General features: G+C 41.2%; 1 protein-coding gene across 3 annotated transcripts in view; it reads left to right on the top strand.

The window, feature by feature from the left end:
* pphln1 (periphilin 1) overlaps positions 1-24930 on the top strand; it is a 154264-nt gene that overhangs the window by 57350 nt on the left and 71984 nt on the right. For 2 of the 3 annotated variants that reach the window (XM_060839965.1, XM_060839963.1), the window contains exon 5: positions 17987-18022. The exons of the other annotated variant lie outside the window; for it this stretch is intronic. In XM_060839965.1, coding sequence (XP_060695948.1) covers positions 17987-18022 — 36 coding nt within the window. The remainder of the gene's footprint in view (positions 1-17986; positions 18023-24930) is intronic. 3 annotated transcript variants of the gene reach the window in all.

Raw genomic sequence — 24930 nt, 5'->3', positions numbered from 1 at the left:
AGTAAGCTATGTGGCCTGGTGGTTAAACAGCAACCAGGGTGAGAGTGTGGGGATGTATGTATGAAGGAGCATCAGCCATGCTGGCGATATGCTGTGAGCAGTATGTCTTTGTAGCTGCTCTGTCATTATGTTGCTGGTGAGGGACCTCCAATGGATTGCCAACATTTGTCTGGGTGTGCACAGCAGCCTCTTAAAATGGCATGAGCACCATGCATACTGGGGTCTTTCAGTGACACTTGCTGAGCAGTGAATTGTTCCAGGAACTAGCATTGGACAAGAGGGACACCAGAGTTCATGAGGGCAAAACATGGTGAGTAAACCCACAAAGCCTTGTAGGAAAAAACCCTCTATGCAACTGACACTTAGTCAATACACCATAAGGTTCAGCCCACTGAAAATGTAAAGGTTTTGACGAAAGCCTATAATTCCAAAAGCAAAACAATTAGAAGCTGAAGAAATGAGCTGGATATAGACCGTTTTTAGTGCCAAAACGTTGTTTGACAGTAGTTAAACCTTCTTACACTAAAGAGGAGTATGTAGGTTGAAGTGGTGAAGGTCTTTCTTTCTATGGTGGGTTTACTGTGTATCAACTGTCAATTTCAAAAAGCATTCAAAAACTATTCATTTGAATAATGAGTGAGACAGCCCTATGTTTTTTGTTTAATTTTACATCTGCAACCAGATTTTCATATTACTTGCATATTGGCCCTCTCTAACAGAACAGTTTTGAACATAAATAACAATTTGAAGCTGTTAACCACTGTTAATTTGAGAGGAAAATCTGTGCTTGTGTTGGAATAGACAAATGGGAAAATGAAGTTTTAAGTTAGCTGTGGTTTGTCCATTGCAATCTGTTGTAAGATCACTTAAATTTGAACCATATTTAATTTTTTTTTGTAAGTATATCTATTAACAAATTTTTTTAACTTTACAAACATAAAATTATTGAAAAAAAAACAATCACAAGTATCAGTAGAATAAAAAGAAAAAAAAACACAAATTACAATACGACTATCTACTCACTACTAACCTACCCTATAATACAAAGCACACCCTAACACTGTGCAAAGCAACACCAAAAAAAAGAAAAAAAGCGAAAATAAAAAAAACCCACAAAATACAGAACAGCTATGCTTGGCGCAAAGCTCCCAAACAAAGGAATGGGAGCACTGTATATATACCCGTATTAACTCTGGAGACCCCCTCCAGTGCCAAGGGCTTGACAGATCTAATCATCCTGGTTAAACAAATTCCCTAGTTAAGATAACTGACAAATCTATATCCAAATAATTCAAGGAGGCCTGCCATGTCTTATAAAAATTGTCTGTTGTGTGGTGCACCATGTTTGTAAAACGTTTCAAGGGAATGTGCTCCATTATTAATTTCTGCCATCCCAGCAAGCCTGTTGGGCTTTGAGACACCCAATTATAGTCATAGAGGTGTACAGCATGGAAACAGACCCTTCAGTCCAATCCGTCCATGCCGACCAGATATCCCAACCCAATCTAGTCCCACCTGCCAGCACCCGGCCCATATCCCACCAAACCTTTCCTATTCATATACCCATCCAAATGCCTCTTAAATGTTGCAATTGTACCAGCCTCCACCACTTCCTTTGGCAGCTCATTCCATACATGTACCACCCTCTGCGTGAAACAGTTGTCCCTTAGGTCTCTTTTTTTTATCTTTCCCCTCTCACCCTAAACCTATACCCTCTAGTTCTGGACTCCAACCCTAGGGAAAAAACTTTGCTTATTTATCCTATCCATGCCATTCATAATTTTGTAAACCTCTATAAAACTACTGAGACCCCTCGGAATCCTAGTAGCACACAAACCCACCAACACTCTCAAACAAAAACTAACAAACTTAAAAGACCCAGTACAACCCAAATCTAATCTAATCTAAACCCATGGACAAAACCAACGTCATCTATAAAATTCCATGCAAGGACTGCCACAAACACTATGTAGGACAAACAGGAAGAAAGTTAGCCACCAGGATACATGAACACCAGCTAGCCACGAAAAGACATGACCCTCTCTCCCTCGTAGCCGGACACACGGATGAAAAAAAACACCATTTCGACTGGGACAACACCTCTATCCTGGGACAGGCTAAGCAAAGACCTGCCCGAGAATTCCTAGAGGCCTGGCGCTCCAACCACAACGCCATAAATAAGCACATAGATCTAGATGCCATCTGTCAACCCCTCCGAAAGCAAACAGGAAATGACATCACCACAAACCCTAGGAACCCCATCCTGGAGAAAGATATAAATAGAAAGCAAGAGACAACAGCTTCGCTTCACTTGGAGGTCGCCGCTGATGATGTTACCTAGCCAGGTAATGAAATGTCGGGATATCAAACCTACAGCTCAGCGAGCAAACCTACACCCTAAACCTCTATAAGGTCACCCCTCAGCCTCCAATGCTCCAGGGAAAACAGCCCCAGCCTGTCAGCCTCTCTCTGTAGCTCAGATCTTCCAACATTGGCACATCCTTGTAAATCTTTTCTGAACTCTTTCAAGTTTCACAACATCTTTCGGATAGGAAGGAGACCAGAATTGCACGCAATATTCCAACAGTGGCCGAACCAATGTCCTGTACAACCACAACATGACCTCCCAACTCCTGTACTCAATACTCTGACCAATAAAGGAAAGCATACCAAACTCCTCCTTCACTATCCTATCTACCTGCGACTCCACTTTGAAGGAGCTATGAACCTGCACTCCAAGGTCTCTTTGTTCAGCAACACTCCTGAGGACTTTACCATTAAGTGTATAATCCTACTAAGATTTGTTTTCCAAAATGCAGCACTTCGCATTTATCTGAATTAAACTCCATCTGCCACTTCTCAGCCCATTGGCCCATCTGGTCAAGATCCTGTTGCAATTTGAGGTAATCCTCTTCGCTGTCCCCTCCACCTCCAATTTTGGTGTCATCTGCAAACTTACTAACTGTACCTCTTATGCTCGCATCCAAATCATTTATGTAAATAACAAAAAGTAGAGAACCCAGCACTGATCCTTGTGGCACTCGACTGGTCACCGGCCTTCAGTCTGAAAAACAACCCTCCACCACCACCCTCTGTCTTCTACCTTTGAGCCAGTTCTGTATCCAAATGGCTAGTTCTCCCTGTATTCCATGAGATCTAAGCTTGCTAATCAGTCTCCCATGGGGAAACTTGTTGAATGCCTTACTGAAGTCCATATAGATCACAAGTACTGCTCTGCCCTCATCAATCTTCTTTGTTACTTCATCAACCGTTTCAAGACATCCAGCACTTCCTCCTCAGTAATCTGGACATTTTGCAAGAAGTCATCATTTATTTACCTACAGTCTATATCTTCCATATTCTTTTCCACAGTAAATACTGATGCAAAATATTTATTTAGTATCTTCCCCATTTTCTGTGGCTCCACACAAAGGCCACCTTGCTGATCTTTGAGGGGCCCTATTCTCTCCCTAGTTACCTTTTTGTCCTTAATGTATTTGTAAAACCCTTTTGGATTCTCCTTAATTCTATTTTCCAAAGCTATCTCATGTCCCCGTTGTGCCCTCCAGATTTCCCTCTTAAATATACTCCTTCCTTTATACTCTTCTAAAGATTCACTTGATCTATCCTGTCGGTACCTGACATATGCTTCCTTCTTTTTCTTAACCAAACCCTCAATTTCTTCAGCCATCCAGCACTCCCTATAGTTACCAGCCTTCCCTTTCACCCTGACGGGAATATACTTTCTCTGGATTCTTGTTATCTCATTTCTGAAGGCTTCCCAATTTCCAGCCGTCCCTTTATCTGCGAACATCTGCCTCTAATCAGCTTTTGAAAGTTCTTGCCTAATACCATCAAAATCGGCCTTTCTCCAGTTTAGAACTTCAACTTTTAGATCTGGTCTATCCTTTTCCATCACGATTTTAAAACTAATAGAATTATGGTCACTGGCCCCAAAGTGCTCCCCCACTGACACCTCAGTCACCTGCCCTGCCTTATTTCCCAAGAATAGATCAAGTTTTGCACCTTCTCTCGTAGGTCCATCCACATACTGAATCAGAAAACTGTCTTGTACACACTTAAGAAATTCCTCTCCATCTAAACCTTTAACACTATGGCAGTCCCAGTCAATGTTTGGAAAGTTAAAATCCCCTACCATAACCACCCTATTATTCTTGCAGATAGCTGAGATCTCCTTACAAGTTTGTTTCTCAATTTCCCTCTGACTATTGGGGGGGTCTATAATACAATCTCAATAAGGTGGTCATCCCTTTCTTATTTCTCAGTTCCACCCAAATAACTTGCCTGGATGTATTTCCAGGAATATCATCCCTTAGCACAGCTGTAATGCTATCCCTTATCAAAAATGCCAATCCCCCTCCTCTCTTGCCTCCCTTTCTATCCTTTCTGTAGCATTTGTATCCTGGAACATTAAGCTGCCAGTCCTGCCCATCCCTGAGCCATGTTTCTGTAATTGCTATGATATCCCAGTCCCATGTTCCTAACCATGCCCTGAGTTCATCTGCCTTCCCTGTTAGGCCCCTTGCATTGAAATAAATGCAGTTTAATTTATTAGTCCTACCTTGTCCCTGACTGTTTGACTCACTCCTGTTCTCAGCTGTACCCGTCTTGATCGATCTCTTTCCTCACTATCTCCTTGGGCCCACCCCCCCCCCACCTTACTAGTTTAAATCCTCCCAAGCAGTTCTAGCAAATTTCCCTGCCAGTGTATTAGTCCCCTTCCAATTTAGGTGCTATCCGTCCTTCTTGTACAGGTCACTTCTACCCCAAAAGAGATTCCCATGATCAAAAAATGTGAATCCTTCTTCCATACACCAGCTCCTCAGCCATTCATTCATCTGCTCTATCCTTCTATTCCTGCCCTCACTAGCTCGTAGCACTGGTAGTAATCCAGATATTGCTACCCTTGTCTTCTGGATGAAATCCCTAACCTGAAAAAACAGAAAAGATCTCTGGGCAACCCGTATTTGCGGCTCATTTGCTCAAAAGACATCATAACCTCCCCCCTCAAACCGATCTCCCAAACTAGAAACTCCTCTCACTGCCCATAGTTTGAACCCTGGTCGGAACCCTGGCATGCCAGCTATAAGTGTAAGTGGCAAAGTTTTGGATCAACAACCCTCAATCTGATGCATCGCCCTCCATGCCTTGACTGTACTAATGACAATTGGGTTCCTGCAATGGTCCGTAACTTCCTCATCTTATCCATGAACAACAGGTTAATAAGAGGGCACTTTGCCTGGGAGGCTTCGATATCCAGCCATATTGAGTTTGGATTGTTACCTATCCAATCACAGACAAGGGACAGTAGGGAACTCAATTGATACCTTCCGATGTCTGGGAAATCAACTCTTCCCACTCCATGAGGCAACTGCAATTTAGTAAGTTTGATGAGGGGCTGCCCACGATGCCAGACAAAGGAACCAAACCACCCCGTAAGCTTCCGCACCGTTGGCCTGGGAAACATTATAGGGAGCATACATATGAGATAAAGCAAACGAGTAAGAACATTCATCTGAATGAGAGATATTCGGCCCAACCATGAAATTGGAAGAGCCTCCCATCTCTGGAGATCCCGCCTAATATTGTCGAACAAGTGAGCAAAGTTAGTCCGAAATAACATCAAACTTGGGGATAATAAAAATGCCTAGGTATTGGAACCCTGTCCGTGACCACTTAAAAGGAAACTTAGGCCACCTTCAACTTCTGGAACATCCTTAAGGTTCCCCAAAGGCATAGCCTCTGATTTTGCAAAGTTAATCTTATATCCTGAAATCACCCCAAAATGAATTGATACATTGTATTAAATTGGGTACGGAGGTCATCGGGTTCGATTAAAAACAGAAGGACATCATCCGCGTTTAGCGTAATCTTGTGTGCCCTCAATTCCACTTCCAGAGTGATTATGTGGATGTTCTGATGAAGACCCACTGGCAGAGGCCACATCACCAACATAAACAACAACGGTGAGAGGGGACAGCCTTGCTGACTACCCCTACCAATCGTAAAATTCCCAGACTTCACCCTGTTGGTGATCACCGTGGCGATATAAAACCTCTACCCAACTAGCAAACTGTTCTAAGACATAAAAAAGATATGGCCATTCCACCCAGCCAAATGCTTTCTCTGCATCTAAGGAAATCACCAATCCCTGAAGCGATCATTGCTGACAAGCTTGGACCATATTCAGCAACCTTCTAATATTATTAGAGGACCTACGGCCCCTTATAAAGCCTGTCTGGTCCTCTTTAATAATATGGAGCAACACCCTTTCCAATCTTAGTGCCAGGATATTGGTCAGACTCTTGAAATCTCAATTTAATAGAGAGATGGGCCTGTATGAGGCACAATCCTCAGGAATCTTCCCGTTCTTAAGAATTCGGGAAATATTATCTGCTCTCAAAGATGGTGGTAGGCATTCATGCATTTAAGAATGATTGTACATCTCCAACATCAGCCCTGACAGAATCCCTATAAACTCCTTATAAAACTCACCCAGAAGACCACCAAGGCCAGTTGCTTTCCCACTCTGAAGTTGCCTAGCTGCCTTCTGTATCTCCTGAACTGACAAGGGGGCATTAAAGAGAGAGGCCTGTTCCAAGGTTACCCCTGGGAGGTCTAGGTTCTTAAAGGTCTCCATTTTAGCCTTCCTATCCTCGCAACCTTCAGACCAATACAATTCAGAGTAAAAGCTCTGAAAAGCCTCATTAATCTTTTTAGCATCGTACGTAAGGACCCTGGCGCTGTCTCTGATTGCAGTAATGGATTGGGGAACATGCTTTTTCCTCATCAAATATGCTAAATACTTCCCTGGCCTATCCCCATATTCGAACAGCCTTTGTCTCGCAAAAGCAAGTTCGTTCTTTTGCGTTTTGTGTCAGTATTGAATTCAAGGCAGCCCGGAGGGCCGTGATCCACTGTAGCTTAGTCACCGAAGGTTGCGCAAAATGTGCTGCCTTGGCAGCTTTCAACCGCATCTCGAGTAAACGCTGCTGTTCCTCCTTCTGTCGTTTCCGGCTTGCAGAATAGGAAATAGCTAATCCCCTAGCAAAGGCCTTAGCAGTCTCCTATAGCATAGATGGACTACTAGCCGTGCCTGAGCTGATAGTGAAGAATTCCTGAAACTCCTTCAAAACGTATTCCACAAATTTGGAATCCTTAAGGAGAAAAGGGTCCAAACGCCAGTGCCGTAAACCTAGCCCCTCACTCTTGACCTTAAATACATTGCTGCATGATCAGAGATAGCTATATTCCCAATTTTACGACCCACAATCGAATCCACAAGGGCCGAGGGAGCCAGAAAGAGGTCAATCCTTGTGTGACATTTTTGTGGGTTTGAAAAAAAGGTGAAGTCTCTACCGATAGGGCGGAGACATCTCCAAATATAAGACCATAAGACATAGGAGTGGAAGTAAGGCCTTTCGGCCCATCGAGTCCACTCCGCCATTCAATCATGGCTGATGGGCATTTCAACTCCACTTACCAGCGTTCTCCCTGTAGCCCTTAATTCCTCGAGACAACAAGAATCTATCAATCTCTGCCTTTGAAGACATTTAGCGTCCTGGCCTCCACTGCACTCCGTGGCAATGAATTCCACAGGCCCACCACCCTCTGGCTGAAGAAATGTCTCCACATTTCTGTTCTGAATTGACCCCCTCTAATTTTAAGGCTGTGTCCACGGGTCCTAGTCTCCTCGCCTAATGGAAACAATTTCCTAGCGTCCACCTTTTCCAAGCCATGTATTATCTTGTACATCTCTATTAAGTCTCCCCTTAATCTTCTAAACTCCAATGAATACAATCCAAGGATCCTCAGCTGTTCCTCATATGTTAGACCTACCATACCAGGGATCATCTGTGTGAATCTCCGCTGGACACGTTCCAGTGCCAGTATGTCCTTCCTGAGGTGTGGGGACCAAAACTGGACACCGTACTCCAAATGGGGCCTAACCAGAGCTTTATAAAGTCTCCGTAGCACATATCCACCAGCCCCAACTCCTTGCATAAGTCAATCAGCTGCTTGGCCTGCGAAGAAATAGTTGGGGGTCCACAGGGCATCCTGTCCACTGTCTGATCCAAAAGACAATTAAAATTCCCCCCCCATAATAATATGCCGTGTTCCAAAAGCACTCAACTTAGAGAAAGCACTAATCAAAAATTTGAGGGGATGCACCGGAGGGCAGTAGACATTTGAAAAGCCATATTCCTCACCATGTATCATGGCTTTAAGTATCACAAACCGTCCCTGCTCATCTTTCACCTGCTCCAATGATGCGAGCAGAAGACTTTTCCGGATAAGCACCGCCATTCCCCTACTTTTTAGTAGTAAAGGATGAAAAGAAAACCCGGTCATAACCCCCCTGTTTTAATTTCAGGTGTTCCCCATCATCAAGATGGGTTTCCTGCAACAAAGCTATGTCAACCCTTTCCCTCTTAAGGCTAAAAAGCACTTTTTTTCCTTTTAATAGATGAATGTCTTTCCTTAATGTTCCAGGTGTGCCATTTAATAAGACACTTAGCCATGTCCCCTTTCAGAGACCCTTGAACTCCTGGGAGGGAGGAACCTGCTTAATAATTAAGACTCAGAGTCGAAGAACTATACAAACAAAAATTATTCTATCTTTACTATAAACAACTACAAAAAAAATCTATAAAACCTTGAATGGAAGACTCTTCCCCCCTGCCCATAAAGGCCCAAAAACTTCGGCAGCCTGTTTTCAAAGAAGCTGAATGGCTGCTCACGTTCCTCACCTTCAGGGACCTCAACATTTTGGAGACTTATCCTCTGACCTCGATTTTCAAGGTCGGCGATATGATCTTGCAAGGCTCGCACCTCTCGCTCCAGCACCTGGATTCGACTGCTTCCAAGGTCTTAGTTCAACCCTCCACCTCCTCCAGCCTCTCCCCGAAGCCATGCATCTCCTGCTCATGCTTCTGTAGGTTGGACCTGGGCAAGAATCTCCTCCATCGCAGCCCCAACTTTCAAGGTAAGTGTCTCCATCGCTGCAGCCAATTCCTGTAAATCTATCAGGTCCCCTGGAGGGTCAGGAGAGGCTGCTGCTGCTGCAGTCTCTGGTGTTATAGGTGCTGTAGGGCAGTGTCCTCCCTGCTGCTGTTTGCTTGTTCCTTTTCCCTTTGGCATCCTTCGCACTCCCAAGTATTAACAAATAGGTGTTCTGTGAGGTTTTCAACTAATAATTCCACCACATAAGTTGGCCAGGGATGGCAAAAAATACCAGTATGCCGTGGCTGCTCGGTAGAGCTGTCCGCAGCAGTTCTACTGAATCGCCGCCATCTTGCCAAGTCATATTTAATTTTTAAACAGTTGAGAGCAGTGCAAGTTCTTGTGCAGATAGTGTATAAGTTGAGTCATTTAAATTATTGCGCAAGTGCTGAACCTTACAAAAAATGGCCACAAACTTAAAGAAACCTGCCAAAAAACATTCAGGGAGCATTAATTGACAGAAATAGTTCAGAACACAGAAAATAGGAAAAGATTTAAGGCTACTAAGTCATTCATTTTTGCTCTACATCCAGAAACCTGTCTGATTTTCTACCTGAAACACAGGTATGGGGACTGAAACACAGGTATGGGGACTGCTGTCCCCATATTGCTTGATATCTCAAAATCGTTCAGCTCAGTCATAAGTGTAGTCAATTGCTGACCCTCTGCAGTACTCTAGGATAGAGAATTCCAAAGATTCAACACCCTTTTGAAGACATTTTACCTTATCTCTGTCCTGTATGGTTGGGGACGCGATGGGCGCGGGGATTTGCCTCCTCAGTGGAAAACAACAGCCAGATCAGTGGCTCGCCAACTGGCAGGGAGGATTGAAGTGTCGGTGAGCAGTGGTGATAGGAGAGTATATGGTGGGGCACAGGCGTTTCTGGCAGAGAGGTTGCTCGTGTCAGTCGGAAGATTTAAACTAGTGTGATGGGGAAGTCTGGCAAGCCAGAGTAGTAGGTCAGCAAGTGAAATGACTCCAAGATGAAGGCCAATAAGACTAAGAAACAGCAGATAGGGATGGGTTGTTGAACGTGGCCGGACTAAACATGCCAGGAGTATGAGGTGTAAAGCAGATGAACTTACAACTTGAATTCATACAGGTAACTATGATATTGTAACTATAACAGAGACTGAATTAAGAGAGCGACAAGACTGGCAGCTTAACATTCGAGGATTTAGATATTTCATGAGATAGAGAGGGATATTAAAGTGATGGAAGAGTTGTATTAGAGAGAATATCTCAGCTGCACTGAGGGAGGACACTGGAGGGCTCATCCAGTGAGACCATATGGCTAGACCTTAGGAATAGGAAGGATGTAGTCACTTTGGGATTGTAGTGCAGTCCTTTCAACAGTTAGCCGCTGAAAGAGGAACAGATACATTGACAGATTATGGAAAAATGTCAAAACAAGTTTGTAATAGGAGATTTTTGACTTCCCCTGCATTGATTGGGACTTGCTTAGTACCATAGTGGAGTTTGTTTGGTGTGCCCAGGACAGTTTTTTGAAAACATATGCAAACCTTCCAACAAGGGAAGGGCCATACTAGTCCTTTTTATTGGGGAATGAACCTGATCAGGTGATAAAAATTTCAGTGGAGGAGCATTGACCATAATTCTAAAGTCTCCCTAGGGTGGGAGTTCAAAACTAGGTGGCATATTTTTAAGGTGATAGGATAAAATTTTAAAAAGGACATGAGGGTAGCCTTTTTACATAGTGGTTCATGTGTGGAATGAACTGCAAAAGGAAGTGGATGCAGGTTACAGTTAACATATAAAAGATATTTGGATAAGTACATGAATAAGAAAGATTTGGGCCAAATGGGGCAAGTGAGTCTAGTTTAGTTTGTTAACATGGTCGGCATGGACGAGTTGGGCAAAAAGGTCTGTTTCCATTCTGTACAATTCGGACTCTTGGGTTACTTATAGATAAAGATAAGTGTTGTCCTGCGTGAAAGTACTAAACTGGGGAAGGCTAGCTACCATGATATTAGGCAGGAACAGGGGATTGTGTAATGAAAGTAGCTGCTTGATAGTAAATGCATATTTGATATGTAGAAACCTTTAAAAAGCCAATTGATTAGAGTTCAGGACCACTATGTACCTGTTAAAATTCAGGATAAGAATGGCAAGATTTGGAAACTTTGAATGGTAAGAGAAATTGAGAGATGTCTCAAAAAAAAAATGGAGGCATGTACAAAGTTTAGGAAACTGAAGACTCTCAGAGCCCTTGGAGTACAAATATAGTAGGGATGATCTCAAACAAAGTATTAAGAGGACTAAAAAGATCCATGAAATATCTTTGGAAAATGGGATTAAGGAATATCCCAGGGTGTTTTATAACAGATACAGGGAGCAAGAGGTAGCCAGGGAAAGGGTAGGTCCACTCAAGGAGAAAGGAGAGAACTTACGCATGGAGCAGGAGGAAGTGGTTGAGATCCTTAACAAATACCTTGCATCGGTATTCACAAAGGTGAAGGGCATGGTAGACAGTGCATCTCAGGAGGGGTATGTTGATATTCTGGCGTGTGTCAATATAAAAAAGGAGTACTGGATATTTTAAAAATCATTTAAGGGAGATGACTCCCCAGAATCTGATGGGATCTATCCCAGACTGCTGAGGGCATGTGGGGAAATTGCTGTGGTCTTATACAAATTCTTTGTATCCTCTTTCCTCGCAGGAAAGGGTGTAGAAGACTGGAGAGTAGTCAATGTTGTTTCTTTGTTTAAGAAAGGCACCAAGGATAATCTGGGAAATTACAGGCCAATAAGCATTCTATCAATGGTAGGAAAATTATTGGAAAAGGCTCTTGGGGATTGCACTTACTCGCAATTGGAAAAATGAGTTTTTTAGCAATACTCCTGTAACTGGTAGAACCTTTAGTAGTGTTAAACACACAGCGATTTAGACATGCAGGTCCATAGTTCATTGAAATTGGCACCACAGGTGGATTAGGGTGTTCAAGGCATATGACAAGCTTGCTTTCACACGTCAGGGCACAGAGTATAAAAGTTGGCAAGTCCTCTTGCAGCTCGATAGAACTTTAGTTAGACAATACTTCTAAGATTGTATACGGGTCTGGGCACCATGCTGTCAAAAGGATGTGGAGGCTTTGGAGAAGGTAAAGAGACCTTTTGCCAGGATGTTGCCTGGTTTGGAGGGCATTAACTATGAGGAGACATTGATGAAACTTAGACTTTTGAGTGAAACTAAACTAATTATGAGAGGCATGGATATAATGGAGAGTTGACTTATTTTTCCCAGAATAGAAATATCAATTATTAGGGGATGTAGGTTTAAGGTAAATTTGAAGGAGATTTGTGAGACAAGTTTATTTTTAAACAAAGAGGGTGCTAAGTGCATGGAATGCCTTGCTAGAGGAGGTGGGGGAGACAGGGACAAGAGCAACATTTAAGAGGCATCTTGACAGATAAATGAATAGGCAAAGAATAAATGCATTTCAATCAAGTACAAAATGCTTTTTAATTTAGCAAAGCAACATATGTGGGAGCATTCTTGGTGGGCCAAAGAGCAAGTTCTTGTGCTGTACTATGTTCCTTTTTGTAAAAAAAAATGGAAACCAAAACTGGACACTACTCTCCAGATACCATTTGCCTTCCTAATTCTTGCTGTAGCTACATGTTAGCTTTCAATAATTTGAAGATATGCTTTTGATATCAATGGTTCCTAGTCTACATTTGTTTGTCCTACCTAAATGGATAACATCACATTTTTTCGTATTATTTGTCTGCCATGTTCTTGCCTGCTGACTCATTGTCAGTCTTCAAGCTCCAAATTCCCTTGAAGCCTCTATGCATAACTCACATTCCCACCTAGTTTTGTATCATTGGCTTGGAAATATTATGTTTGAAACCCCCATTAAAATCATTTATATAGATTGTGATTAACCGGACCCCAAGCACTGATCCTTGCAGTAACCCACTGGTCACAGTGCCAAGCTTAGAATAGCCCAGTTATTCCGACTCATTGTTTTTTGTCTGTTAACTCATTCTGCGTCCATGCAAGTATATTACACCCAATTTTACATGCTCTGATTTTGTTTGCTAACCTCCTGCATAAGACTTTCAGGGATGAGAAAGTTCCCCTATTTGGTGGATTTTCTACACCGATGCTTCAGAAAACCACCTTTTTAAATTAATATTCTGATTTTACTGAGCCTTGTTTGGGACACTCATAACTCTGTGAGCCAGTGAGAGTCAGTGCTGACAGGGACTTGATTGCAGGTAGCAGTGACCTAGGAAGAAACAGAAACGCCCCTTCAACCATATAGCTTGGATACTATAAGTCTTCTACTCCCAGGTTTGGGGGGAGTGAATGCAATGATGTGTCCCGCCTCAGGCAACTGCCTGTGTGGAGTTTGCACATTCTCCCTGTGTCTGTGTGGGTTTCCTCCAGGTGCTCCGGTTTCATCCCACAGTCCAAAAATGTGCAGAATAGGTGAATTGGCCATGCTAAATTGCCCGTAGTGTTAGGTGAAGAGGTAACTGTAGGGGAATGGGTCTAGGTGGGTTGCTTGTCAGAGGGTCGGAGTGGACTTGTTATGCTGAAGGGCCTGTTTCCACACTGTAAATAATCTAATCTAACATCTAATATCTGTTACATGCTACAAGATGTGTAATTTGAGATCTTTCATCCAGTGTACAAATATGTAACATTTGGGAAGCCAGTCACTGTGGTACAATTTTATCGGACTTCCCATTAAAAATCTGTTGCATTCTTGTCAAACATCAGGACAATTTGAGCCTGAACCTGGAATTAACAACTATCTTTCCAACAGCATTGCAATTGTTGAAGTCCATTTGCAGATGTGGATGTAGATGTCTCATTAGTGCTAATGTAGAATAGTTGGTGGGGTAGTACTGAGAAGTAGCATATTTGGTGAGTCAGTTCTGCATTGTTCAAAGTTGAGGAATAAAGGAGTACTGTACTCTTGTAGTGAGAATACTCCAGGGCTGGTGTGCTATCAATGGGGCTGTACTGAGGAATCTGTGTGATGTTAAAAAGACTAAATGTTGATCTGGTCCTGCATGCACTTTGAAAGGGGTACAGCACGAGGAGCCAAGAATGACTGAGTGCTGCATTGCCTTGGGGTGAGTAGTAAGGGAGTTCTTCCACAATATGAAATGTATTTCTGTTTGTAGTATTATAATGTCAGATAGTCCTTGTAACTAACTGCACGGTCAAAGCAGCTGTGCACCCACTTTGGCGATCCCTGGACTTATTGAAAGCCTTCTGAGAATTCAAATGCACTACGCCTACTAGTTTCCCCTTCTTATTCTGCTAGTTACATCCTCAAGAAATTCTAACTCCATTTTTTTTACTCCCTCCTTTCTTAAAACAGTGGGGTTACATTTGCTACCTTTCAATCCGCAAGAGCCATTTTAGAATTCAAAATTAGGGCAACCTTGCTGGTTGTAACCGGAGAATTTTTATATGGCTGTTAAAGTCAGTTAAGGTGATTGTCTTATGTTTAATAGGCACACCCAAAAATTGATTTATGTTTGTATTTATCCATCTACACTAGGTAGTGTCTTTGCAGCAGACTTTAGAAGTAAAGATCATCGTTTGGTCCTCATTTGTTGATGGATGTGAAAATCAATCCTTCAGAGGCAATTTCTACCCCAAGACTTGCACATAAAACTGTGAAACAATTTTGAAAGCTGTTTTTGAAATTGGACCCTGTTGTCAAGTTGGTGTAGGCAGTGGTCTTTTTAAGTGTTGCATGTCAGCCCACAAGTGGTACTACCATCTCCTTCTGTTTCAAGCTAGTCATTCCCAGATGTGAAATTCTACCTTTCGGGCTCTCATATTATACCTTCCAAGTATCTTTGAAATCAAGCCATGGCCACCTACTATTGGTTTGGGCCTGGTTCCTAGCTATGCAAAAGGTCTTTCAGTATGGTGACCATTTCTGACATGCAGATGGGCTCAATCTACCAAAGCCTGGAGGCTTTGGTTTGATTAATGCCAGGAGACTTGGCAGCTTGCACTTGTGGTGTCTAACTGTCGTAATATACTTATTTGCTATTTTTAGTCCTAACAGATGTAAGTCACCCACATTTTGCAAACATACAACTTAAGAATAGACCCTATAAACCATTAGCTTGGTCCTAAGAATCACCTTGATGTGTCATGTATGTCTTACAACTGAGGCAAGATGATGCCTACTTTCCCTCTTTCTATGTATAGAACTAAAATAGACATCAAGGATGGATTGGCTGTCATCATGGACTCCGTATACCAGAATTTAGTATCATGAAGGGCAGATACAATACCTTTTTAACACATGACCCAATGTTTTCTTGATGAAATAGTTAGAAAGAAAATGTTACACACACACACAAGGCAATCTATAATTCTTCCTAGCTGAGTTTCCATGCAGTGACTCATGCAAGCATTTCCAGAGTAGATCCAGGACCTGATATGCTTTTGTCTTTAATTTTCAGAGTCATTGCTCCGATGGGAGGAGTGTGTTGGTAATTAAGTGTCACTATTCCATGAGCCTTCACAAATGTAGAAATGACCATTTGAGTCAACAGGGTGGTTAATTTGAACCTCGCGTTGTAACTAAACCAAAAAAAGTTTTTGTTAGTGATAAACTTATCCTTTTAACTAGAGGCAAAATGGATTATTGATTACTGCTATGCAAACTTTAGCTGTATCCTCCTTTAAACTTAAACACATACATCACAAAGCACTCTGCTGTGCAAAAATTCATAGGTGGAAAACAAAGGCAGAAAGAAACAAAGTCTGTAGATCAACCATCTAACCAAAACAATTGAGTATATTTACATTGTATGTTTGTAGTATTAGGTTCTTAAACCTTGAACATGCTAAGACAGTGGGTTAGTTTCAACAGAGTATACAATGTCCACTTGTGGCATGCATTTCCTTTGTTAAATGGCCATCCAGTTTGGCTTTGACGCTGCTGATGTCTCTTGAGGATTGCACAGGTCGATCACTTAGAACATCTATTTATTGGTTGTCCCACATCTTAGTGCAACTGAGCAGAAGACAGTGGAGTGTCCTTAATTGGCCCTATGACATTTTTCATGTTTCCATTCCTACTTGTCATGTGGCCTTAAATATTTAAAGCTGAGAGATTGTTGATCAGTCGGGGTATCAAGAGTCAGGAAAAGGGCAGGAAAGTGAATGTGAGGACTATCAGATCAATCATGATCCTATAGAATAGCAGAGCAGGACTTGAGGGGCTGAATGACCTACTACAGTTCCTATTTCCTACAGTCTTATTCAGTACGTGGGCAGCAAGGCAATAGAACTTTGGTGAATGGTGAAACTAATAGTCCATCTCTTTAACCCATTGAGCTTATATATAGAAATGAAACAGAAGTAAATATTGTGAATTAGAGGGATATCAGGTACAAATCCAAAATTACAGAGAGGAAAGGAAAATTGGGAAAGAGTGATAGATTAAAAATGGGCTGACAGCAAATAATTGAAAAACAAAATAAAAATCTTTAAGAACAATGTAATATCTGTAGGAATGAGACTTTGTTTTCCTTTTGGAATCAAGGAAGTCAAGTGGCATTCAATGAAGCTAAATCTCATAAATAAAGAAGTACTTTAGGATTGTTTTTTAAATAACTTATTCAAACATGTTATGACACATCTCCAGGGCAGGGGAGTTCAATTGACAATTAAATTCTAAGAGATCATTGGTTTCAAGTAAGAGAGGGCAGGTTTAAAAGATGTGCAAGGCAACTTCTTTTACACAGTGGATGGTAGGTACCTGGAACATTTTCCCAGGGGATTTTGTAAAAGTGCATACAATAGCACCATTTAAGAGGCATTTAGACAGACATGTGAACAGGTAGGGACTAAAGGGATAAGGACCATTTGCAGGCAGATGGGTTAGTTTAGAATGGCAACTGAGGCAAGATGATGCCTACTTTGCCTCTTTTTCTATGTATAGAACTAAAATAGACATCAAGGATGGATTGGCACAGACATGGTGGTCCAAGGGGCCTATTCCTTTGCTGTACTGTTCTGTGTTTGTAAGGCACAAATGCAGTAATTTTTGGAACTCTTTGGTAAATCTCTAAGAGCTCCAACTTTCACAAGGCTAACAGTACAGTGACGCAAATCAGCAGGATGTGGAGAGGTAAAATTCATTGATATCTCTCTTTTGCCACAAATGATTGGACAATTTTCACACCAAGAACAGCATGCACATTATGCTCAGTTTTTATTTTGTTGCCAATTTCTCCAATGGTTTCTACCCCTCTGTCGGTCAATAATGTTGAGTGTACCAAGGGCTCTCTCCATGGTCTCACTTGCATGCCAACTCATGGCAACCACATTTGGACATTCCCAGCAACACACTCTCAACTCCACATTTGGATGTGTGAATTATTGAGTTTCCAGAACCGAGGGAAGTTTTAAACTGGGTGCCATTAGAATGAGGGAGTGTAACACTTCTGTATCACTTGTAATCTTTTGTTACCACTGATGTGTATAGTCACATACACATTAGAAACGCTCAACATTTAGCTCCTTCAAATCATTTAATCCTTTTCAGAAACACACACTTACTTACAACTCCAGTTTTTTGTCCAATTATTTGTATCTCTTTTCTTAGTATGATTGTGAATTAGATTAAAATTATTGGACTGTTGTTGAGCCCATTAGGAATTGGTTAAGTACTGCCGAAACCCATTCTTTAAGACCTTTAATTTGGCATGTCTTGAATCTGGCTTATATGTAACCACAGGCCCAAGCGTTAGAACAATAATGTGCCAAATCCTCTATCACATGTTTTCCTCTTAATCAATTATTAATTGATTTAAAACATAAATAAAAAAAGATGAAGACAGAAGAGTTAATGTAATTTTCTGGACTTGCATTAGCAGAAAAAAAATGAAATTATTGCATAAGTTTTAGGTCATTTTTATTTGAACAATCTTTTTTCCTTCTTATAGAGGACTGAAGACAAAGAGATATGCTATGACTGTTAGGTAAGATCTAACTTTGTTTATTGAAACCTAAAATATTTGTGATTGTATTCACTGTATTACTGAATATTATACAGATGCTTATATCTCCTTGAAATAGTGCTTACCACTGTTAGCCTTTTCAGATGGTGCAGCATTATCTTTCCAACTCTTGTTTGTTGTCAGCTGGATATTATGATTTTGACAATAATTTGATAAGTTCAGATCTGTTATACTTAGTAAAAATAGATTTCAAAATCTGCTTTTTTAAAAATGGAAAGCATTGCACCCTGCCAGTTTTGGCATCCTTGAAATAGAAGCGTGAGGTGTTTATGAGAATAGTGTGGTTAATTGCTCATGGCTTCGACGAATTGTAGTCTTTATATTAATGTATTTCCAGATGAAGTTATATGGAAAATGTGAATTCTAGCCATAACCACTTATCAAATTTAACTGCCTCAGGTACAAACATTGGAGCCTAAAACAAAGAAAAAGTTAATTAATTTATGCAGCTAATTTACAGAACTAGAAAAGCTGTCAGCAGAGTAGCAGAGCTGTGTCCGAGCTCATGGCCTAGGGTTTGTCCACTTCTGTCTGCTTTCTTGGCTTCTTTCTTTCTCTTCTCCATTTTACTTTTGTTCTTTTGTTCCTTTTTACTTTTTCTCATTTAAAAGTCTTTCAGTGTCTTCAACAGGGCGAGAGTGAGCTGACCTCCAGGCATGTATGTTACTAGTAGCTCCTCAGGGAGAGTGAGCCCTGGGGGAGTTTGTGACAGCAGGAAGTGTGGGCCCAGCAGAAGAGATGTCGCCACTGTGTAGTGATTGTGGGCCCAATTGTGCAGGACTCTAGGTAGTGGTGGCAGCACCTGCTTTCAAGATGGAGGCGACAGAACGGCAGCCTCTGTGGTCGGCAGAGAAGGTGGCATTTGCGGTCAGAACGGGGATATTGGGCTTCATCTGTGGTGAAGTAGTAGGTCTGAGCTGGTACTCCTGGCAGATGAACAGGAGCAACGGTAACATTGGCAGTGGTGAGGTAGGTCCAGTGTGATTCTCCTGGAGTGCAGTAGCAATGATGGTGGTCTTGTAGCTGGACTCCTAGAATAGAATGTAATGCTGGGGCATTGGTGGGCTCAGAGACCTGTCATAATTCAGTGTTGATCTGCTTGACATTGAGGCAGATGATTGATAAAATATTTCATCCTCTAGGTCCTGTTTCTCCTAATGGTAAATTGTCTAACATTTCACGGAATGACAAAGGAAGAAGCTTCAAAGACACAAGTTTACCTTGGAGTATGGCAGCATTGATGTTGCTGACTGGGAGAAGCATTTTATCACTCATTCAGAATGGTGCCATCTTGCCCATCAAGATGTGTTGTTCTTTGAATTGTGAAGTCTTAGTTATGAGGCAGAGTGGTGGCAGAGCAAGGAAGCAAATGCTGCTCTCCTGGCATATCTTGCCGTATGTGATCAAAAATCTGCAGGTCCAGCATCTGTCCTTTCAGTCCACAAAGATCCATGGTAAAAACTCACCTTCTCTATGTAATCTTGTATGTTTTCACTTTTCAAATGACCATCCAATTTCCTCTTAAATGTTTGGATCAGACCTCCCTCCACCACATACCGGTCATTCTGTTATAACGCAAGTTTTGTCAGCGTGAATTGTTAGGTGAAGGGGTAAATGTAGGGGAATGGGTCTGGGTGGGTACCTCTTCGGAGGGTTGGTGTGGACTTTGTGGGCCAAAGGGCCTGTTTCCACACTGTAAGTAATTTAATCTAATCAGGTATAGCGATTTCCTATTAGCATTTTTCTATGGTGGTTTTCCATAGTGCAATTTTCTATAGTGTTAGGTTGCAGAGAAACACAGCTGTTGCGTTCTAGCAGAATGACCAATATATTCTAATGGAGCATTTCAAGTTCTAACCATTCACTAATCGAAAAGGTTTCTTCACTCATCTTGATTTTGGGAAAAGTTCTATCTATTACATGCCTCATCAAAGTCTCTTGGAGTTTATGTATCTACCTTATCCAGGTTTCTATCTATTTCTGAAGGACTCCACTAGTTAGGACTGTTGTTTAAATTTGGAGTTCAATTGAAAGAACCTAAGATAGGCCAAGATGAGATTGATGGAAACACGACCATGTTGTTACTGCAGCAATTACGATATTCAACATGATTCAAAAGAAGAGTTTATAAGCTATGGAGTGGTGAGAAGGGAATGGGTGTTACTAGTCTTCAACTTTTGACCATAATTTCCATTGGTAAGCTACCTAACTAAAGATTGAAAATATACAGTCACAGAACTTTGATTAGTAGTCTTAATAAGCAGGGGTATCTTCTGATTGCTATCCAGTGGGCCATTTGATTAGTATCGCTGTTCCTGGACTCTCCTTTGGATCGACGTCCGTGTTCATTCCAAATATCCTTCCATGGAGCATCTCTGGAAGTTTCCTGTTAAAAGGTGTGATGCAGATATAAGCTACTGTGTTCGCAACATTTCAAGATGACTTGTCATTGATCGTAGAACAGATCCCTGCTGGTTGCAAGACTTAGAAGTTTCACCAACATTCTAAGCCAGTTGGCTTGTTGCCAATAGACCTCCTTTTATATAAAAAAAATGAACAAACCTTGCATCAAGTAGCGTTGGGAAGGAAAGAAATGATGAACTGTCAAAATAGAAGCCACAAAAATTGAAGAGGGTGACAACAAAGGCACTGAATGGGAAGCAAATAACCCACAGAGCAACAGTGGATGACATTACTTGGTGGCCTCAACCATTGCAAAGTACATTAGCAGTAAAACATGTGATTTGAAAGCCAGCAAAACAACTTTCAGAACAAGGGTTATGCCAAAATTCTCTTTTCCAAGATGAAGCTGTACAGACTTTTCCTGGAATTTCAAACTGTCAGCAGACTTTAGCCTTGTTTGGCATAAACCATCAGATGAGATGACGCTCGTATGTGTGTGGGAGAAGATTTAAACAGTGAAAACTCAATGCAATAAAATAAGCAAATTGCAGAGCAGGAAAAGAGGATCTGAAAGACTGAACAAGACAGGGATGAAAGGGCAAAATAGAATCCAGTCACTGGGTAGAAAAATGAAAATATTGAGTGATGTTTCAATATCATTTTTCTATTGATGGGAACTAACCACAATATCTGTGGACATATAAATAAGCATTCAAAAATAGTAACTCCTTGTATTTTTTTAATCTACCTCATGAGCTTTGAAATGTTTGTCACATATTTCCAAATAAGGAATGCCACAGCCCAATGAAGCGTAAAGTATCAGACGTTAATGGGCCTTAACTCCAGAGTGTGTCAAGTTAACTCCCCTCAGGACAACAGTTAATGCTACTATTCAAATGAAAAATAAGTGGGGGTATCTTCTCCTGATTGCTATCCAGTGAGCCATTTGAGAAACTGGGAAAGTCTGTAGTTTTGGGGTGAGAATAAAATCATACTCTTCATGATAAAATAGAATTTCAGTTGTGTAGATTTGCACATTTTATGTAGCCACTGTGAGGTCTGTGGGTAATTGTAGGGTCTATAGAATTCTGAGAAATTCAGTCTGAACATGGTAGTAGAACAGAAATCAGTGCTGGCCAAAAAAAAATTCCTGGAATAAATACTTCTAATCAAATTGTTTTAGCTTTAATGCAGGAGTGTCTCTAAATGGAAGACCCCGTTAGATTTAGTGCATCTTTTTTGTTTTTACTCATGACTGACTGTAAGTTGTTGTGATCCTGAGCCAGACCATCACATTCAGGTTACAAGCTAGCGAGGGACCAGTAACACTTATTTGAAAGTAGATAAAGGGTGAACTCTTTGTTAGGAATGAGAGAATAAATCCACAAGGTTCTTCAGTTTTGAACAAACAACAATAAGCTTTAATATGCAATGTTACAATCTACAACATATGTCCAACTTTGTTCTAAAACCATGAATTAACATGGTAAATATGGAGAACAGACTGTGGTTGAACATTCCACCGTGCATATCAAATAACAAACACAATCAAAAGAGTCCATGGATTTGTCAGCAATTCCCCCAGATCGTTTTGACAAGGTGGGCCATCAAATCTCATCAAAATTCACAAGAAATTATAATACTTTGTTTTTGCTTGAAAACTTCACTGTATCATAACTTAACTGGGAAAAGTGTGTCAATTCTTATGCCTCACAGTTCCACAAGTTGTCGCAAAATGCATAAAGCCCCAGTACACCACAAAAATGACCAATAGACGGACTACTCAGACCAAGTTTCTTCAGTAACTGTCATAAACAGCTGTCCTTATTTCAACCCACAACTTTAGCCAGGACCATGAAACAAAAACATTTCTAATTTATGCAGCTTAAATTCAACCCCTTCAATACCCCAAATAAATGTTCAATCGCAATCAAGACAGGCAAAAGACAAATGGTTTACCACATACACTGGGTGGGGATAAAAAAAAGCTATAGAGAGGGTGACCAAAATTTTTAAAATGTTAAAAGTCCAGACCATACAAGGATAATCTGGATAAACTGGGAATTTGCAGAGTACTAAGTCTTGTCATTGGTTGTGAAAGGATTGGAGAAAATCTGGTTTGTTTGATCAGGAATAGTCAGTATGGCTTTGTCAGAAGGAGGTCATGCCGAACAAATTTGAATATATTTTTCAAGGAGATGATCAGGTATGTATATTAGGATATTGCAACTGATGTAGTTTATATACTTATTTCAATAAAGCCTTTGGCAGGAAAGTGAGAAAGCACATGGGATGTAGAGTAACTTGGCAAGATCAATTCAAAATTGAGTTTGTGGGAGGAGACAGAAAGTGGTGATGATAGAAGGCTGTTTGTGTGACAGGAGGCAGATGTTCAATGGCATAACACTGGTTAGTTATCAGTCCCTGATCATTTACACACATCACAAACCATGTAGATTAATGTGTGGCAGGGGGAATGGAAAACAAATTTGCTGATGACAGGAAGATTGGCTCAGTGGTTAATAATGGGGAAGAAGTTCTTTTTGGTTTCAGGAAGATATTGACGGGCTGCTCAGATGGGCAGATTAGTGACCTATGGATTTTAATCCTGATAAGATTGAAGTGATGCACTTTGGACGAAGTAACAAGGCAAGGGAGCACTCAATGAATGGCAGGTTACTTGGAAGCTCAGAAGAGCAGAGGGATCTTGGGATTCTTGTTCACAGATCCCTGAAGGCAGCAGGATGGGTTAATAAGATGGTTAAGAAGGCGTATGGAGCACTTAACTTTATCACTTGAGGCAGAGATTGTATAAGCAGGGAAGATATGTTGGAGTTGGTCAAAGCTCTGGTTAAGTGGCAGCTGGAGTACTGTGTGCAGTTCTGATTGTTTCACTGTAAGGAAGATGTGATTGCACTGGAGGAGATTCACCAGAATGTTGTCTGAGTTGGAGCATTTTCGCTATGATAAAATGGTGAATAGGTTGTTTTCTTTAGGGCAGAGAGGGCTGAGAAGGGACCTGACTGCGGTGCAGAAGATTGAGAGGTAATGCAAGGGAGAATAAGAAGCAACTGTTCCTCTTAGTTGGAGGATCACTTACGAGGTGCATAATTTTAAGGTGAAGGGTTAGAGTTTTAAGGGATTGGAGCAAAAATGTTTTTACCCAAAGGGTGATAGGAACTTGGAATGCACAGTCTGGGAGGGTACTAAAGACCAAAACTCTTGCTAATTTAAAAAAAATCTCCCTTGAAGTGTGATAACATTCAAGGACATGTTTTGGTAAGTAGGTTTAGTGTAGATATGTTGGTTTGATAGGCCAAAGGGTCTATAGCTGTATGACATAGAAAAATAGTTTTCCACTGTCTTTTGGTCATTGCAGTGATGAGACATTGTTGCCTGTACAATGACACACTTGTCCTTCGATTCAATGGTTGATCAGGTCTTGTACAAATTCTTTCTTTTAAACTTTGTTGAGTTTTCTGTCTTTTACCCAACATGGAAAGAGAGAGTGGATACCATCTGTCCGCAGCCTTTAGAGGCTTTTCATTCTCTGCTGTTTTTGCCATGTGCAACTTTTTAAACACTTGCAGGTCAACCAATTAGAGCTGTTGCCAGGCAGAAATTCCCTAACAATAGATTTTCGATGCTAGTCAGTCTTGAATTCTCACTCTTATTTTACTTCTGGAGAGCAATATTGTAGTGCTTAATGCAGCTCAACAATATGCAGTAACTGACTTTCAAGTTTTAGAATACTTCTGGGTTTTCATTTATGGCAACCTAACTTCCATTTCTGATTATGGTTCCAAAAAATATGTGGTCTCTTACAGACCCCTCATAGTATAACTCCTTGACGTTTTTTGAATTCTAATGCTGCTCAGTTGCATCCAGCAGTCATTGTTTGTTGACTTTTCAACCCCACTTTCAGCTATTGTATTCAACTTAGCTGCTGCTGCTCCTTCCCACCAACTCTCTGATTTCCTGAGCCCCAGCTGAACAGAACTGTCGAAGCGGGTTTTCCACAAGTCCTCACTACACACAACCAGTATAGTTAAGCAGCTGTTTTAACAGCAGTATTCCCATAACATGGAGTCTTTTTCTGTTTCCCCAACTGACAGTCTCACTTACCTATTCCTTTTGAACTCCTCTTCAATGACCCCAGAAGTGCACTGGGTGACCTTTTGAAAACCTTGCAACTGACCCCTCCCTTTGCTGGTCAAATTGGATGTTTCTAATGTTTTGAAACTGTCAGGTATAAGAAATGCATTGGAAATGAGTGTATCCGGAAGGTTACGTTCTCAAAGAGTGCTGGAAATGGATTTCATCATGCTAAAAATACTTTGACAAATCCTCTGTGGAGTGAATCAAAGGATGAGGTGTTCAAAAATGTAGGGCATTATCAATGAATCATCTGTGATGAGGAAACTTCTATATGTAGGTATCGTGACACTTAGAGGATGTGCATCTAC

The sequence above is a fragment of the Hemiscyllium ocellatum genome, chromosome 19 (assembly GCF_020745735.1).
Source record: "Hemiscyllium ocellatum isolate sHemOce1 chromosome 19, sHemOce1.pat.X.cur, whole genome shotgun sequence".
NCBI lineage: Eukaryota > Metazoa > Chordata > Chondrichthyes > Orectolobiformes > Hemiscylliidae > Hemiscyllium > Hemiscyllium ocellatum.
The sequence above is the reverse complement of the archived record's forward strand: the minus strand, read 5'-3'. Positions and strand labels throughout refer to the sequence as shown.